This window comes from Sarcophilus harrisii, chromosome 2 (genome assembly GCF_902635505.1).
Source record: "Sarcophilus harrisii chromosome 2, mSarHar1.11, whole genome shotgun sequence".
In the NCBI taxonomy this organism is placed as follows: Eukaryota; Metazoa; Chordata; class Mammalia; order Dasyuromorphia; family Dasyuridae; genus Sarcophilus; species Sarcophilus harrisii.
Window position 1 is genome coordinate 18,731,515 of NC_045427.1, and position 16,493 is coordinate 18,748,007.

Consider the following 16,493-nt stretch of genomic DNA (forward strand, 5'->3'; position numbering starts at 1 on the left):
TCCCGAGGAAAAATCCTTTTCTACTCCTGTTCCCTGATGTCTACACAGCTCCCACTTGGGCGAGAACTCAAAACACTTAAAATACAATCATTCAGCCCCTCGCACACATTTGTATTTTAATAAAAACCACTCCTTCTCTACGACTGTGCCCATCCTAGAAGCACGTTTTCTTTTGCTCATTTAGTACTTTCCCATTACATTCAAAACAATTTTTTACATTTGTTTTTAATATCTTTGAGTTCTAGGTTATCCTCATCTTCAATTAAGAAACCCCGTGTGAAGTTGTGCAAAACATTTCCCTAAAAGTCAAGTTGTGAAAGGAAACATAGATCTCCCACCCTGATAAAAAATAATGAAAATCAAAATCCTCAAGAAAAATTAAGTTAAAAAGCGAGAGCTACAGAGATGATTCGATCTCTGGGCAGGGACAGGACTTGTCATTGAAGTCCTGCAGAGCAGGGGTGGAGGATTGTCCTAGAGAGAAGAAGAGGTCACTGACAGCTGGTCGCCCAGAACGTTGCTGTCGCTCTGCGTAAAATCCATTGCACTCTGTTCGTGGAGGACTTTGCGGGCAGAAGCCACTTTGCAGAAGAAGAAGCCGTCCGGGGCTCCGGGTCCGTCCGGGGCTCCGGGTCCGTCCGGGGCTCCGGGTCCGTCCGCAGCCTTGATGGATCAGTGATTGGCCATCCGCCAGAAAGGACCTCTCAGGACGCCAGGGGCAAGGCGTGTTTGTAATGAGCTAAGGAAATGGTGACTGGGGACCAGCTGGGGCCGGTCAGCGATTCGCGGGACTTGCAGAAGCCCAGGCTCTCGTACAGTTTCCGCGCCGGGGCGTTGAGGCTGGCGGTGGTCAGGACCACTCCGCCGTAGCCCCGGGCCTGCGCAAAGCGAAGCACGGTCCGCACCAAGCCCTTGGCCACTCCGCGGCCGCGGTGCTCCCGGCGCACGGACAAGTGCAGCAGCTCCAGCTGACCCCGGTCCGGAGCTTCTGGCGCCGGGCGGGCGCACACCAGGCCCACCGGGGCCCCGCTCCCTGACTCGGCCACCCAGAAGCAGGATCCTGGGTCGCTGAGGTAGGCGGCCCCGATGTCCCTCATGTCCGTGTGCAGCGCGTGCGCCACGTAGTACGAGAAAGGATACCTGGCGAGCAGCCACAGCGTGGGCAGGAGGGCCGGGAGGGCCAGCAGAGCCGGGAGGAGGGAGCCCGAGCCCAGGAGCAGCGCCCCCGGGACCCCCAGCAGCAGCAGCAGGCCCCGGGGCTGTTTCAGCAGGTGCCAGAAGTTAGCGGCCACTTGCTCCAGCATCCCCTCCGCGAAGATGGCCCTCACCGCGGCCCAGTCCTGGGCCTGGTACCTCCGGATCTGCCAGGGAGCCTTCGCAGCTTCCTTTCCCATGGAGCCGGTGGCTGTGGACGAAATCCCAGTCAGCCTATCCCGCTCCCTCCTGCCTGCCTCAGTCACCCCATCTTTCCTCCCCGAACCCCCTCCCGCCTCCGAACCCCAGAGAGAACATTCCCCGAGGGAAGGGCCGAGGGGTTCCGCCCTGAACTGCTCCAGCTGGCCCAGGCCCTTCCGACTGAGCCCCCGGGGTTACTTACGGGGCAGATGCTGCTGGAGGAGAGAGACAGAACTTCCCTCTCGGGCCCATCCGGGACCCTCTTCCAGTGGGAGGGCAGTGGCCGCCGGCCAGGCCCCCACTCCCAGGCAGAGGATGTCCCGGGAGAGGATGCCCTTCCCCGCTCCCCTCACCTGGCCTTCGGCCCGTCCCGCGGTTGCTGAGGAGCTGCCAAGTCTGCCGATGCTTCCTGGCCACTCCCCAGCGTCTCTATGGGAACTCCCCAGGAAGCCTGGCAGAGGACAGAGGCTTTCTTGTGCGGGAAGTCTGGGGGCAGCGGGGTCGCCCTCACTCTCCGGGGCCCTACTTGCTCCTCACTGAAGACTTTGGGAGTCTTCCTTCATAGTGGGTCATTTCAAAAAAAGAAAAAACAGAATAAACTATGGTGAGATTCTTCAATATGTGTTCTTCTCTGCACTTTACAAAAGACCAACCAAGAGAGCTCCCTATTATTTCATTTATAAATTGTTTTAAACATTTTATGTAATATTATAAATGACCATGGGGTAGCTAGATGGTAAATGAATAGAGTGCCAGGCCTGGAGGCAGGAAAACACCTCCCTGAGGGCAAATCCAGCCTCAGACACTCACTATCTGTGTGACCCTAGGCAAGTCACGTAACCCTGTTTGCCTCAGTTTCCTAATGTGTAAAATGAGCTGGAAAAGGAAATGGCAAACCACTCCAGCATCTTTGCCAAGAAAATCCCAAAGGGGGTCACAAAGATTTAAACAGGACTGAAAATGACTGAACAAATACAGGATCATAAATCTCTATTTCAATTTTATTCTTAGCAGCAACATGAGCTAGTGGGTAAGAGTCCTGTGTTTGGAATCAAGGAGTCTTAGATTCAAATCGTACCTCTAACACTTAACTGCTGGATGACTGCAAGTCAATTATCCTTTAAATGCATCTCAGAACAGAAGAGATATTCTGAGAGAAGTCCCAAGAAAATGTCAGCTCTTACCCAAGTTCTTCCAATCCCTCACCATCCACAGACATGTGGATATAGTCAATGGTTTTATTATACAAATATTTCCAGTGAACCAAACTTCACCTCAACCACGAAGGAACCCAGGGGGTGCTTTTGGTAAAGGTAAATATAAATGTTAAGTTAGACAGAAAGTCCCACCTCTGTCTAGGTGTTAAGAACTTTCTAACTGGGGGCTTAGAGTGATTAAAATTGAACTCTTAATTTTTCACCTAAAACTGAAGCCAGACTATCATATCATTTCTTGGGTTTAAAATGAACTGATTATTCCAACAGATGATCACAGATCCCTCTCAGGATCATCCTAGTCTGGGATCCTGTTTCTCTGGGGCTCCTGGTCTCCTCCTGGGTGACAGCAAACTGATGGCAAGGATGGATATGTGATCTAAGGATGACCATTGCTTCCTGGGAGAGAAGCCCACCCCAGAGCCTTTTCTCACTGTTGCCAACACCAACATCCCACAAAAACTTTCTTGCAAGCAGTCAGCGGCTGCCATCTTGAGAAGTGGGACAGACACGAGGACAGACTTCTCCTTGAGAAGAAGGACAAAGCACAATGTGGGTCCCTGCTCCCATGGAGCTCCCACTTTGATGCTTCAGGGGACTTGCCCAACTCCCTCAGTCTGATGCACAATATTATGTGGGAGAGGAGCAGTGGCTAATTCCCAGAGAGCCATTGTTGTGAGAGACACGGTAATGATGGGGAATACTAAACATGGCCTTCGAGGATACCGTGAGTTATGTGGAATGGGTAAGACTGGAGGGATGGAGTTACTCTCATGTCTATGAGTTTTTTCATTCCTCTGCTAAGGTGTCAACCCTAGGACATCATATAAACTAGGAGGACTAGAGGGAGCCGGAGTCCAGCTCTCTGTAACAAGTATTTTCTTCTCCCAAAGGGAATGTAGACCTTAGAGTAGCATCCTCTGAATCCTTAGGGCTGGAAAGGTTTCTGTTGCATTATCTAGTCATAATCAAACAGTACCTAGTTCTATCACCTTCTCCATTTTAGCATGATATTATCAATTTGGAACACTGTCTAGACCCATGGAAGAGATGGATTCATTGGGCTCAAATGTGAGTCTTTTCTGCTTGACATTTTCTCATTGGGGTAAAACAAAGGCCATTCTGTATTCGATATATTGTTAGTATGAATATTCACAGGCAAGCTAACAACAGTGTGCTGGTAAATGTTTAACAAGTGACTTTCTGGGCTAAGGGTGTACCTTTTTTAGTTTCATCTGCATCATTAAAATTTTCTCCATCACTTTCTTAAGTCTAGGTAATCAACAAAACAATAAATCAGGTCCTGATTTGTAGGCTTTGCTGATTTATGGGGTGTCAATACTCATACACTGAAAATTTAACAATCAGCTGGTAGGAGTCATAGGAGATAATTTTGACACACCCCTGAAGGAGGGTATTTTTTCTTTCATTTTATTTTATGTTTTCTGCAAAAACCTTTACATGAGAAAAATGTAATGTTTCTAGGGGGGAAAGGAGGATGAGCTAAGGGAAATGCTTTGTGAAAAGCCCCATGCTCTCTCCCTCCTCCAGATACCCAGACCCTCATTCCCCCCATTACACACACACATACACACACACACACACACACACACACACACCGCGCGCGCGCGCGCACACCCATACACACTGAAGTTAGCCATCTTTGTGAACAAGGAGCATTTGATTCTGGGCCACAGGTCTTTCTCAAGGATTTTTCTTGGTTTATTTTCTCTGTGCAAAGTATCTGAGATTTGCAAAACAAACAAAAGATAGGTTCAAATGGAGTTTTAACAAATCCTAAATAATGAGTGAGCCAAAGAACACATCATTGAAGATATTAATAGTTATATAAAAATGATAATGATAAAATAGCTTGCAAAAATTTTTAAGAAATAGCTTAAGCAATTGGGGCATGGGGAAGGAAGAAGGATTATACTACTAAAATGTACAATAACAAAATAAAAAGGAAGAGGATTAGTGAACTAAATATGCATTTTTAGAAAATAGGCATAAAATAAATACAAAAGAGGATATATTTGAGGAATTTAAGGGGATTAGAATAGCAAGTGGTTAATTTTTGGAACTGAATGAACCATACTGATTCCATCTTGTGATTCAATTCTAAAGCGAGCTCAGTTCCCTTTCTATTCAATAAGTTTAGTTCAAATTCTGTCTTGTCAGAAAACTTTATTCAATAGTGGGAATTGGAAGAAAACCTTATTGTACTGTTTGAAGGTACACCTGTATATCTAGAAAACTGGACCACTTCTACTTGTTATACAGAAGCCAAAGACTTAGGTCACATGGACCAGAACCCAGTTAGATACAAAGATAAAGGCAAGCAGTTTCCTCACAACTATAAATCTCAAGCAATCCATGTCTTATCTGAAAACTGGCCCCATACAGATCAATAGGATATTATTTCCATATTTCTTTGATTGTTTATAGACACTTGGGGAGTGGGACATCTTCTTTCCTAATTTCAGGGAATTGCATCTGTATACTCTTCCCCTCTCAACTTGGAAAGTCCCTAATCTTTTATCCAATTAGAAATTAAATTATCCAATGTTGTGCTGTTTCCTTTTAATTAATTACTTTTATTTCATTCATTATTTTTAATGTATAAAAGTCTGTCTGTCCTTGTATTCAGAGTCCAGGCCTAAGTGGAAGAAGTCTCATTCTGTTTTGTTGGGCAATAGCATGTCTTGCTTAATAAATATTAATTTATTAAAATAAATGCTTAAAAATAAATAAACATTCTAGGAAGATAGGATCTTTGTTTCCTCGATCATTTAATCTTTCATTTACCACATATTAAAAGTTAGAGACAAAATGGACAAACTGAAAACAAAACAAAACCAAAACAACCCTAGAAATAATAAAAAAAAAATAAAACCTGTTCTTTAAAAAGAGTAACAAATTTTATAAAAATATAACCAAACTGATTAAAAAAAGAAGAGGGCAGAAAATCAATTCAATAAAACAGAAAATGTGCAAGGTGACATCACAACAAAACCAGAATAAATAAAAAAGAGTCATCAGAGCCTGCTATTCACAGGTATATGTTAATAATATGCAAACAGAAAAGAAATAGAACTTAATTAGCCTAATCTCAGAGAAGGAAATTGAACCACCAATAAAATATCTATTAGAGGAGAAACAAAAACCAAACAAAATTCCTGATCCTGATAGATTCAGAGGAAAATTCTATCAAACTTAGAAAAAATTAGTACAAATCCCACACAGATTATTGTCAAAATTTAGAAAGAGGGATTAGGGAAAGATGGCAGTACTCAGAAAATTCTAAGCCCTCCAGATTCCCCCCACAAGTAAGACAAAAAGTACTTAAGGGTGAACATAGAGTGCTAAGAACAAACAAGAGTTGGGGCAGAATGCCCCATGACAGTGGGAAAAGATCTTAAGAAAGATACCAGGACAGAGGTTTGGCCCGTGTGAAACATAAATGCTTCTAGCCTTGTCCTGCTGAAACAGCCAGTGGTGAGCCTTGGGACCACTTGGACTGGGAGGCAGCCTCAGCCCCAAGTTTCACCTCCCAGATAGATTGAGGAGTCCAGCATCTAAGTCAGGGAAGGTTGAGAACTCAGGGGTGCAGGTTCAGTGTGCTGTGAACAGCCCTGGACAAGGAGGAGCCTGCACAGTTCAAAGCAGTGGGGCAGGGATGCTGCTCACTGAGGGCACTTACAGGAGGGCAGACTTCTTGGTTTTGGTTCCAGACCCGAGGGGAGAACTAAAGTAGGACCTGAGACTGAAGGCCACCCACCCCACCACCACCATCACCATAGGATTGGAAGTGACTACAACAGCAAAGTGCCATAAACTTTTAAAAATGAGCAGGCAAACTACTGGGTCTATATCCCAGAGAGATCATAAAAGAGGGAAATGGACCCATGTGTGCAAAAAAGTTTGTCACAGCTTTTTTTGTGGTGGCAAGGAATTGGAAAATGAGTGGATGCCCATCAGTTGGGGAATGGCTGAAAAATAATATATTAATATAAAATTATAATATATAATAATATACATAAACAAAATGATATTAATAGAAGAAAGTAATGAAATTTTGTTGTATAAGAAATGATAAACAAGCTAGTTTCAGAAAAACCTGGAAAGACTTACATGAATTGATACTGAGTGAAGTGAGCAGAAGCACAAGAAAACATTGTACACAGCAACAGCAAGATTGTGTGATGATCAACTATGGTAGATTTGGCTCTTCTCAACAATTCAGGAATCCAAGGCAGTTCTCATAAACTTTGAGTGAAAAATGCCATCTGTATCCTGAGAACGCTAGAGACTGAATGCAGATCAAAACATGCTATTTTCTTTTTTTCCTTGTTTTTTTCTTGTGTTTTTTTCCTTTTGTTCTAATTTTTCTCATCCAACATGACTCATAGGTAAATATATTTTAAAAAATGAATATATATACACAACCTAAAAAATAAAACGTGCAGGTGAAGGAGAAAAAATTCAATCATAGAAAGTTACTATAGGAATAAAGAAAATCAGAGTTTATCTTCAGAAAAGAAGCCTGAAGTTAAAGAAAGCCTCTTCTACCTCAAAAAGTAACATCAAAAGGTAACATACCCCAAAGGAATTTCATAGAACTCAAAAAAGATTTAAAAAATCAAATGAGATTAAGAATTTTTTTTGAAAAGCATAATCCAAGAAAATTATGATTATGAAAAGAAAAGGAGATTCAGAATCTTAAGAAAATGACCACTTGAAAATTAGAATTGGGCAAGAAGTTCATGAAGTTACAAGACCAAGAAATAACAAAACAAAACATAAAGAATGAAAAAATGGATGAAAAAAAAGAATGACTGTGAAATACCTCATAAGAAAAATAACTGATCTCAAGAACAAATTAAGAATTGTACTACCTGAAAGTTATGATTAGAAATCTTGATACAATAATACTATCAATAATTAAATAGTCCTGAAGTTAGAACAAGAGGGGAAAATAGAAATAGAAAAAAAAAATCCACCAATCACCACCTAAAAGAGATCCTGCAAGGAAAATCTACAAGAATGTCATAACCAAACTCCAAAATTCCCAAGTCAAGGAGAAACTATTATAGCGACAAGGACGAAAAACAATTCAAATCTTCTGGAGCCACAATCAGAATCACACAAGACCTAGCAGCAGCTACATTAAAAGGACACAGCTTTTAGAACATTATGTATTGAAGAACACAAAAAAAAAAAAATTAGGGTTGCAACTGAAAATATAATTCACACCAAAGTTAATTATAATTCTGAACAGAAAAAAGGATATTCACTGTATTGCCAGACTTACAGGATTTTGTTGAAAAGAGCCGAATTATAGAAATTTCAGCATACAAGGTCCAAGAGTAGTATAAGGTAAACGTCAAAGACTAATTACAAGGGACTCAATAGGAACAAACGACTTTTTATATGTGGGAATGTAAACAATTTATCCCAGATGTCATTTGTAACTGGGTAGTTCAAAAGAAAAATTGGGGTGGAGTTGAGTATGATGTTATTCTACAAAGCAAAATTGTGTAGAAGATAAAAAGAGTAATTACACAAGTGAGGTGCAAGAAGAAGAACTGATGCAGATGAGGGAGAAGGGCTGGTGATTCTGGAAACCTCCTCTCATCAGGAATTCAGGAATAGGTTAAAGAGAGAATTTTATATATATATATATATAGATAGATAGATAGATAGATAGATAGATAGATAGATATAGATATAAAAGTCTTCTAAATTCAGAAAGAACTACCGGACTAAGAAGGTAGAAAGGGGGAGAGGAAAAGAGGGATTATTAGAGGCAACTATACTCACATTAGATCTGGGTTAAAGAGAGAACAACATGTACATTTAGAAGAGAATAAAAGTCTTCTAAATTTACAAAGAAATAAGAGGGTAAAAGAATAGAATGATAGGGATATGGGAGGATGTATAGATTAGTGTTAATGGGATAAAGAAGGAACAACATTTATATTTGGAAGGCTCTAAAAGTTTTCTAAATTCAGATAGAAACAAGAGGAAAAGGGGAAAAGGAGGGTACGGTGATAGGTTAAGTAATAGGAGGGCATGATAAAGGGTAGAAGTAAAACAGAGAAATCAGAAGGGATAGGAAATGAAAGATATATACAAACAAAATTAAAATAAGGATTAGAATTTATTATGTAAAAATAGCAAGGATAGTAAACATGATCTCAAAGTTAAAGCTGAAGTAGATGGGGACTGAATGTGGATCACAACGTAGTATTTTCACCTTTTTTGTTGTTGTATGCTTGCTTTTTGTTTTCTTTCCCATTTTTTTTCCTTTTTGAGCTGATTTTTCTTGTACAGCATAATAAATGTGGAAATATGTATAGGAGAACCACTTGTTGTCTAAAGGTGGGGGGAAATCTGGGAGAAAAAAGCTAAAATAGATTTAATCAAAAGATAAAAAAGAACAGGGAAACCATATTATATATCTGCCATTTTAATCACAATTATTTTAGACTATTTAAAAATTGCTAGATAATGCACAGTTGGAATTTTGCTGTAATTTAGGAAATGATGAGTTGATGGAGTTAGACAAATATGGAAGAACTTGGACTTATGATGGATGATGTTATCCACTTTCAAAGAAATAAAGAATAAATGAATATAGTGTGGTCTTACCTAGATACATGTGGTTATATATGTGTGTGTATGATAATAGATATCTTAACTATATTTATATACATATTAATATATGTATGTGTCTATGTATATATACACATGGATAATAGATATCTAACTATATTTATGTATATTTATTAATATATGCATGTGTCTATGTATATATATACATGTATATATAGGATGTTTGTTTACAAACACAAATATGTATTGTTTATATATGTATACACACATGTATGTGTATGTATGTGTGTATATGCATTGTGTATATACCTATATATACACACATACATATTCTGCTCTTCCTCTATATATACACACATACATATTCTGCTCTTCCTCTATATATACACACATACATATTCTGCTCTGCACATGGCAATTGTTTTTTTTCCTTTTTTGTATTTAAGTTTAAAATAAATAAATAACAGAGAAAATTTTTGAAAAAGAAAGCACGCTACCAGATTCCTTTTATTAGATAATTATAGGGCTAATAATTAAACTCTGGGCAAATAAAACCAATGTACAAGGATTTGCTGATCAATAATTAACAATTGGCCCTCTAAAAAACATTTTAAGTTTTACCTGTTTTGTTAACACTTCCTCCTTTATTTTCTTTAGTTCTGGCAATCAACACAATGAATGGAGCAATTGCCTATTTCCAAGGTGTAAATGCTTGTGTTGAATGCCTTTTGTTTTTAACATCCGTCATTACTTTATTACTATGACAACCGAGAATATTACAATGTAAACTTCATCTTGGAGACATATTTTCTAGTTTATTTTGGGATTTGGCCAAGACAATCAATGTCATTTGAAAGGAACTGGTACTGATTCAGTTCTCTCTGTACTAAAGAAATCACTAACTAAACATTCAAGGTTTATCCATCTACATGTCTTTCAATCCTCTGAATAGAAAGGTTTCTAATGATCTGTTCATATCCAGTGAAAGCTTATGTGAGTCCTTGTTCACTGGTGAAATATTAATTAGTACTTAGCACAAGAACAACGCACCCTAACCGACCATTCTCAGTTAGAGGTTGAAGACTGTTGGAGCCATTAAGCTGGTCCCTTTATTTGGGAGATTTTATTTCAATTTTAATTTATGGAATAAAAAAGATTATTGCACATGAAACTGTTTTAGTTTTCAGGTCATACTAATTTAACAATTGGCTCTTGCAAGCTGGCTCTAGCAACATCTCTGCCAGTCCCATTAATAAATTCAAAATTTGTATATTCAATACCATGAAACAGATCATAGCAATGTATGTAAAGGGTTTGCAATGTCAATACTAGCCATTATTATTTTTTAAATTCTAATTCTGCCTACCCTCAAACTCACTGGGAGGAAGGTCATGGGGAAAATAAATTTTAAAAGTCCAGGTTTCCATACAATTAAAAACTATTATTTGAAATGTTTTTATGTTAATAATTCATATGCCCTTTAACAATAAAACTGTCAAATATGAGCATGGGGAGTTATGATTAAGAGAGTGAATCTTACTCTTGGAAAATGGGCACACATGCTAATGAGTGAGACAGAAAGAGATTTTGTATTTTTGGGTAATTTTTTAGTGTAACCCAGACCCTCAGTTTAAAAAATTCATTGAACCTGTGAACCAGATCAATTATTGGCTATCCAGGAAGGATAGAGATATGAGAGCCAGGAGCATAAGTACCTCCTAGGTAGCTCTAGCATCATCTGGTGCTGGTACCTAAACCATGTACTGCATCCTTTCAGCAGGTAAAGTGATTGACAGCCCTGTCTCTTAAATAGCAGAAATCAAAGGGGAGAGCTAGGAATAACTGGAGTTATCACAAAGAACCCCTTCTAATTCTATAGTTGCCATTATGAATAACATTGCTCTCATTTAAAAGGTATTTTGAGTGTGGTGGAATTGGTCATATAGTCCATTTGGTAACCAGTTTCAAGGCCATCATAGCTACCCTAAACCCCAAAATTATACATTGGGGGCCATATCTGGCAAATCCAACTCTTAGTTCCTTTCTATGTCTAACTATGGAACAAGTTCAGAGACTATCAAGCTTTTTTCCCTCCATCTTTGGGAATTTACAGAAAGTCAGTTGCCTCCTGTAAAGTTAACTTTTTGCCTGTTCCCTATGGTACATCTTTGGGAAGGGGGTTTTGTTTCTTAGCCAGAAGCAGCACCACCTTGCCTGTTACTAGGCCATCCTTCAAATCAGCCTTAGCTTATGCTGATTCTTCAAGCATAATCTTCCAAAGAATCCCTTTTATGGTCACAGGTGAGTATTCTCAACTATTATAATATCTTGCCCTTCTTACTCTACTATTGCAACCATTTTTCACGCACTCTCAATCAAAAACAATCTGAAAAAAGAAATGTGCTTAGTTCTAGGAATATAAGGATGAAAAAAACCCATCCCTTTCCTTACCATGTAATGTAAACATATAATCGAGAAAAGAGAAAGCACAAGCTCTGATGGCTATTAGAAGGTGCTTCCTGTAGGAAATAACACATGAACTGGGCTTGAAATAAAATCAGGAATTCTAACAGGCAGAGAAGGGGTCAGAATGTTTTCCAGATTTGAGGATTCACTCCCCAGTACCAGAAAAATGGAAATATTGGCTGAGGCTGGGACTCTGCCAGAAGAAAAGCATGTTCTCGTTGCATAGTGAGATTTAGGATGTGCTTGAGATGTGACCCACAGAATATAACTCACCAATTTGAGGGATTTTCCACTTAGGTGAGATGCTCACATGCTAATAATTTAGGGAGAGAAACTTTGGAGGAAAGGTTTTGATTTTTTAAGACTGTGTGTGTGTGTGTGTGTGTGTGTGCTGATGCATTAATGGGAAGGGAGCCAAGCCAGGAATATAAAGTTTGATGTTCCACTTTCCTCATTAATGAATATTAATCAGTAACTTAGCTTGAATCTTAAAATTACTTCCTATAAATTGTCAAATTTAAATGAGCAGAGAGATGTAATTTTATCTTAGTCCCTTCTTTCTCAGAGAAATAAGAATGGACAGCCTCTGACCCCCTCCTCATCCTTCGCCTTCAAGGGAATACTTTCTGAAGGAGGGTCTGGGAAAGGGACTCTAGAGTTGTCTTTTTTGAACCCCTGTGAGCCATATCTCAGAGGGACATACATTATCTGCAAAGGAAATGTGACAGAGCATCCATGATAGCTCTTGCTATACATATTTATACATATTTTGCTTGCTTATTGTCTTTCCCATTAGATTGTAAGTTCCTTGAGGGCATTGTCTTTTGCCTTTCTTTGTATCCCCATCACCTCACAGTACTGTCACATATTAGGTGCTTAATAAATGCTTATTGACTGACTGACTGGTCTTCCTGTGTACCAAATTCCTGCAGATTTGGCCCATTAAAGATTTCTGTCTCCCATTACATAATATGTCTTTTCCCCAAAGAACTTCCTCTGTCCCTGATTGAATTGAGATTGCTCCCTTTCCTTCCTTTTACTTCAATTCCTTCCTTTGCCATCTCACCCATTCTTCTGTAGCTCCTTTCTAGTTGAGAAACTATAGGAATTATGCTTTTCTTTGCACTGAATGTCCCCTATGCCTAGAACCTCTCCCTCCTTACTTGTGATTTCTAACTTCCTTGGTTTCCTTCAAGGCTCAAATTAGCCCTTTGGCAGGATCCCTTTCCCTGATTCCTCCAGCTGCCAGGCCAATACCTTCCCTCCTGAAGTTACCTTGCATCTTCTGCTTATATAGCTTTTATATAACATTTTCCATAGCTAGCATCTGAGACTGGATTGAAATACAAATCTTTCTGATTCCAGGTTTAGCACTTTATCCACTGAGTCAGCTGACTCAGGTAATGGGGGAGTTCAGATCCCAAAAGGTTAAAAATCTGGGCTGACTCGAGTAAGATCCAGTTTAGTAAGCATACAAGAAATCTTTTAAAATTTTGATTTAAAAAACAAACTTCACAAATATGAGATGGATAGTCCATCTGAAAAAAATCAGAAAGGGGAATGAAAAAAGGGGAGAGGGGAATGAAAACCCATTATGAGTCAATAGTATGTTTTATCAACCAAAAAAGCTAATTGGATTTCAGGCTGCACATAGTTTCAGGACTGGAGAAATGATGATCTCACAGCACTTACTCTAACCTGGTCAGAGTATATCTGAAATGTTTTATTCAGTCTGAGGCACCATATTTGAAGAAATTTCTCATCAGGATGATGAAGAGCCCTGAGATCATATCATAGGGACACATAATATAGGGACATTGGTAGAAGGAACTAGGGATATGAATCTTATAGATGCTCCAGTTTTTGTCTGCTGCCCTGTCTGGTTCCAAATCTATGGAACAAGATCTTGGTTCCATCTTGGTACCCCCTGGCTTCCCATTTCCCTCTCCCACCCTTTACTGCCTCCTTTGATGTATTATCTCCCCTTTTAAATTTTTTTTATTTAACTTTTAATTTATGGGAAAAACCAAACACTTCCATAATATAAACAATAAAAAGATGCACATCCACAACTTGTAAATCCTTTCAAATATACAATAAAATTATCATGTAAAATTCCTTTTTTTATTCCTTCCCCCATAGATGGCTACCATTAGAGATAAATGCATATACACATGTAAAAGTATTCTATATACATATCTAGTTATCAGTTCTTTATCTGGATGCAGAGAGCATCTTCATCTTTTATTGTTAATTAAGCAAAATAATAGGCAAAATAACGCATTGGCTCAAAGTTGTTCTCAAAACAATATTGCTGTTATTGTATATAATGTTCTCTTGGTTCTGCTTATTTTACTTTTCATTATTTCATACGAATCGTTGAACTTATTATTTCTTATATCACAGTAATCACATCACAAATCACAATCACACATACAATCACAAAGTAAGCACATCACAAACATATACCATAACTTGTTCTGCCATTCCCAATTGATGGGCAACCCTGCAACTTCCAGTTCTCCTCCACTACAAAGAGAGTTGCTTTAAACATTTTAGAACATATAGATTCTATTCCTTTTTCCTCATCCTTTTTAAATTGTATGCTACTAGAGGGCAGGGATTGTTCTTTTTCTTAACTTATCCCCAGTGCTTCGATAGTAGGCACTTAATAAACTGTTCGTTGAACTGGACTGGAGAGGTTGACTGGATAGTCTATTTTGAGGATGTGAAGGTAGCTATTTTCATGCAGAAATGGAATCCACTTGGTCCCAGAAGCAAGAATGAGGAATAGAGGGGCAAGAGGAGGAAAAAAGCCACAGAAAAGGAGATTAAACAGCATTAAATGAAATCTTCCTAATGATTTGAGCCATCCAAAGTGGAGGGACTGCCTTCCTAGCACTTTCCCTCTCGGAAGGCATTGATAGTCACTTGTCAGGTATGTAGTGGGTTTGGATTCCCAGTTATCAATGGATTAGCTTTAGAGTCCTTTCCAATGCTGAGATCCTGTGACTTTACTCATCTTAAATCCCTTTGTTTGAGAGAAGGTTTTTTGTCACAAGGGGAGAAAGTCAATGGTGGTGGTGAAGTAAACAAACTATGGGCTCCCGTAGTGCACAGAAGATTATTATGGGCCAATATATTAAGGGCTAAAGGCAAAGGTGGTTCAGGGAGCTTTCAGGGAGATGAAGGGACTAAGTATTCATAGTAAAGAAAAGGAATAGCCACTATCCTCCACTTTAGGGACTCAAAGGCTTTGTGTGTTTTCCAGAAGCCCATCTGCTCATATACTCTTTGAGCTGGGAAATTAAAGATAAGGACATTTAGGAGCACAGCATCATATCTCTGGTCCTGGGCAAATCGGAGCACAGCCTGGATCAGGGATTTGGCGATCCCCTGGCCCCGGTGCTCTGATTTCACTGATAAATGTAGCAACTCCAGGCATTTCTGTCCTCTGGTCCCCTTTTGTACTGGGCAGGTGCACACTGTGCCCACCACCTGCCCCTCTGACTCCGCCACCCAGAAACAAGAGCGTCCATCACTGAGATAGGATTTCCCGATGTCCCGCATATCAGTGTCCAATGCATGGTCTACGTAATTCTTGAAGGGAAATCTAGCAAACAGCCACAGGAAGGCCAGGAGGACTGGGAGGGCCAGGAGGGCCAGAAGGACAGAGCCGTACCCAAGAAATAAGGCCCCCGGACCCCCCAGCAGGAGCAGGAAGTTTCTAGGCTGCTTCAGCTGATGAAAAAAGGCAGAAGGAACATGATACAGTATTCCCTTAGTGAATATGTCTATCACAGCCTCCCTGTCTTGGTCCTGGTATATCCGGATCTGATAGGGAGCCATGGATTCTTCAGTGCCTTCTCCTACAGACCCTACAGAAAAGAGGAGGTTGGCAATGACCCAATCCAGCTCGGCAATTCCATGCTCCTCCCCAGAACTCACCTTGCGGTCCTGGAAGGAAAGAAGCCAGGACCTGAATGGAAGGATGGGGTGAGGGATGGGGAGGGAAACTGCTTACATTCAGCCCTCCGCTAGCCCTCCAGATCCCATCTGGAGTCAGTCCTTTGGACAGAAGGAGCAGGGATCTCGGAATTCCAATGGTATCTTTCTAATATCCAAAATAGACTCTCCCAATGAGATTCAGTCTTTCCTCTCAAACCAGAGCCTCCTGTATCCCTGACCTAGAGGCTGGATTTGAAGTCAATGCTTCAAATCTTGCTTTTCTCACTTCCTACTTGGGTGACGGTAGGCAAGTCTCTTAGCTTATGTGAGTATTCATTTCTAACCTGTAAAATGGAGGTGGGGGAAGGAGGAATAGTTGACATCTTAGCTACCTTTTGTCCTATGGAGAGAACTCGGGGCAGATGGGAATTTTTCCAAAGAAGCTCCCTCTCCCGTCTCCTCACCGGCTGACTTTCCCGATCCCGGATGCTCCTGTCCTTTGTACCTGGTACCTTTGCAGCTTGTGCCCTTTTTTCTCAAGCTGCTCCTATAAGAGTCTGCCTGAGTGCTTCTAAGACCACATGTGATGCCAAAAGGTCAATGTCCCTTCTCCTGATGGACCTGAATGATTGAGAGCAGAATCATCACTTTTTCACTCCTTCCCCTTACAAACACCCTGACCCCCACCCCCTCCCACTCACCTCCCCTAAGCTCAGCTAATGACTGTGGCATTCTGCCCCCTCCTGAAGGCATCTGCCCTTTCCATCTCTGGGAGAGTCAAAGTGGTCCTAGATTTGCAGCAGAAGTCAACCTTCATTCACCTCCTTAGCCCCTGGATGCCATTTTTCTTTA

General features: G+C 40.4%; 1 protein-coding gene across 2 annotated transcripts; it reads right to left on the minus strand.

The window, feature by feature from the left end:
• Nucleotides 1–90: 90 nt before the first annotated feature.
• On the minus strand, nucleotides 91–16,170 carry NAT8 (N-acetyltransferase 8 (putative)). 2 transcript variants are annotated; one of them, XM_031949681.1, is made up of 3 exons: nucleotides 16,034–16,163; nucleotides 1,598–1,952; nucleotides 91–1,405 (listed from the first exon to the last, which is right to left on the minus strand). In XM_031949681.1, the coding sequence occupies exon 3, from the start codon at nucleotides 1,392–1,394 to the stop codon at nucleotides 705–707; it is 690 nt and encodes a 229-aa protein (XP_031805541.1). In that variant the 5' UTR covers nucleotides 1,395–1,405; nucleotides 1,598–1,952; nucleotides 16,034–16,163; the 3' UTR covers nucleotides 91–704. The 2 variants fall into 2 exon arrangements, with proteins under 2 accessions (XP_031805541.1, XP_031805542.1); XM_031949682.1 differs by lacking the exons at nucleotides 91–1,405; nucleotides 1,598–1,952 and adding an exon at nucleotides 13,845–15,571 and having other exon boundaries at nucleotides 16,034–16,170.
• Nucleotides 16,171–16,493: the final 323 nt, after the last annotated feature.

What these genes read in the sequence shown, in the direction of transcription:
- NAT8 (XM_031949681.1), bottom strand. Translation starts at nt 1,394, where the DNA reads ATGGGAAAGGAAGCTGCGAAGGCTCCCTGGCAGATCCGGAGGTACCAG.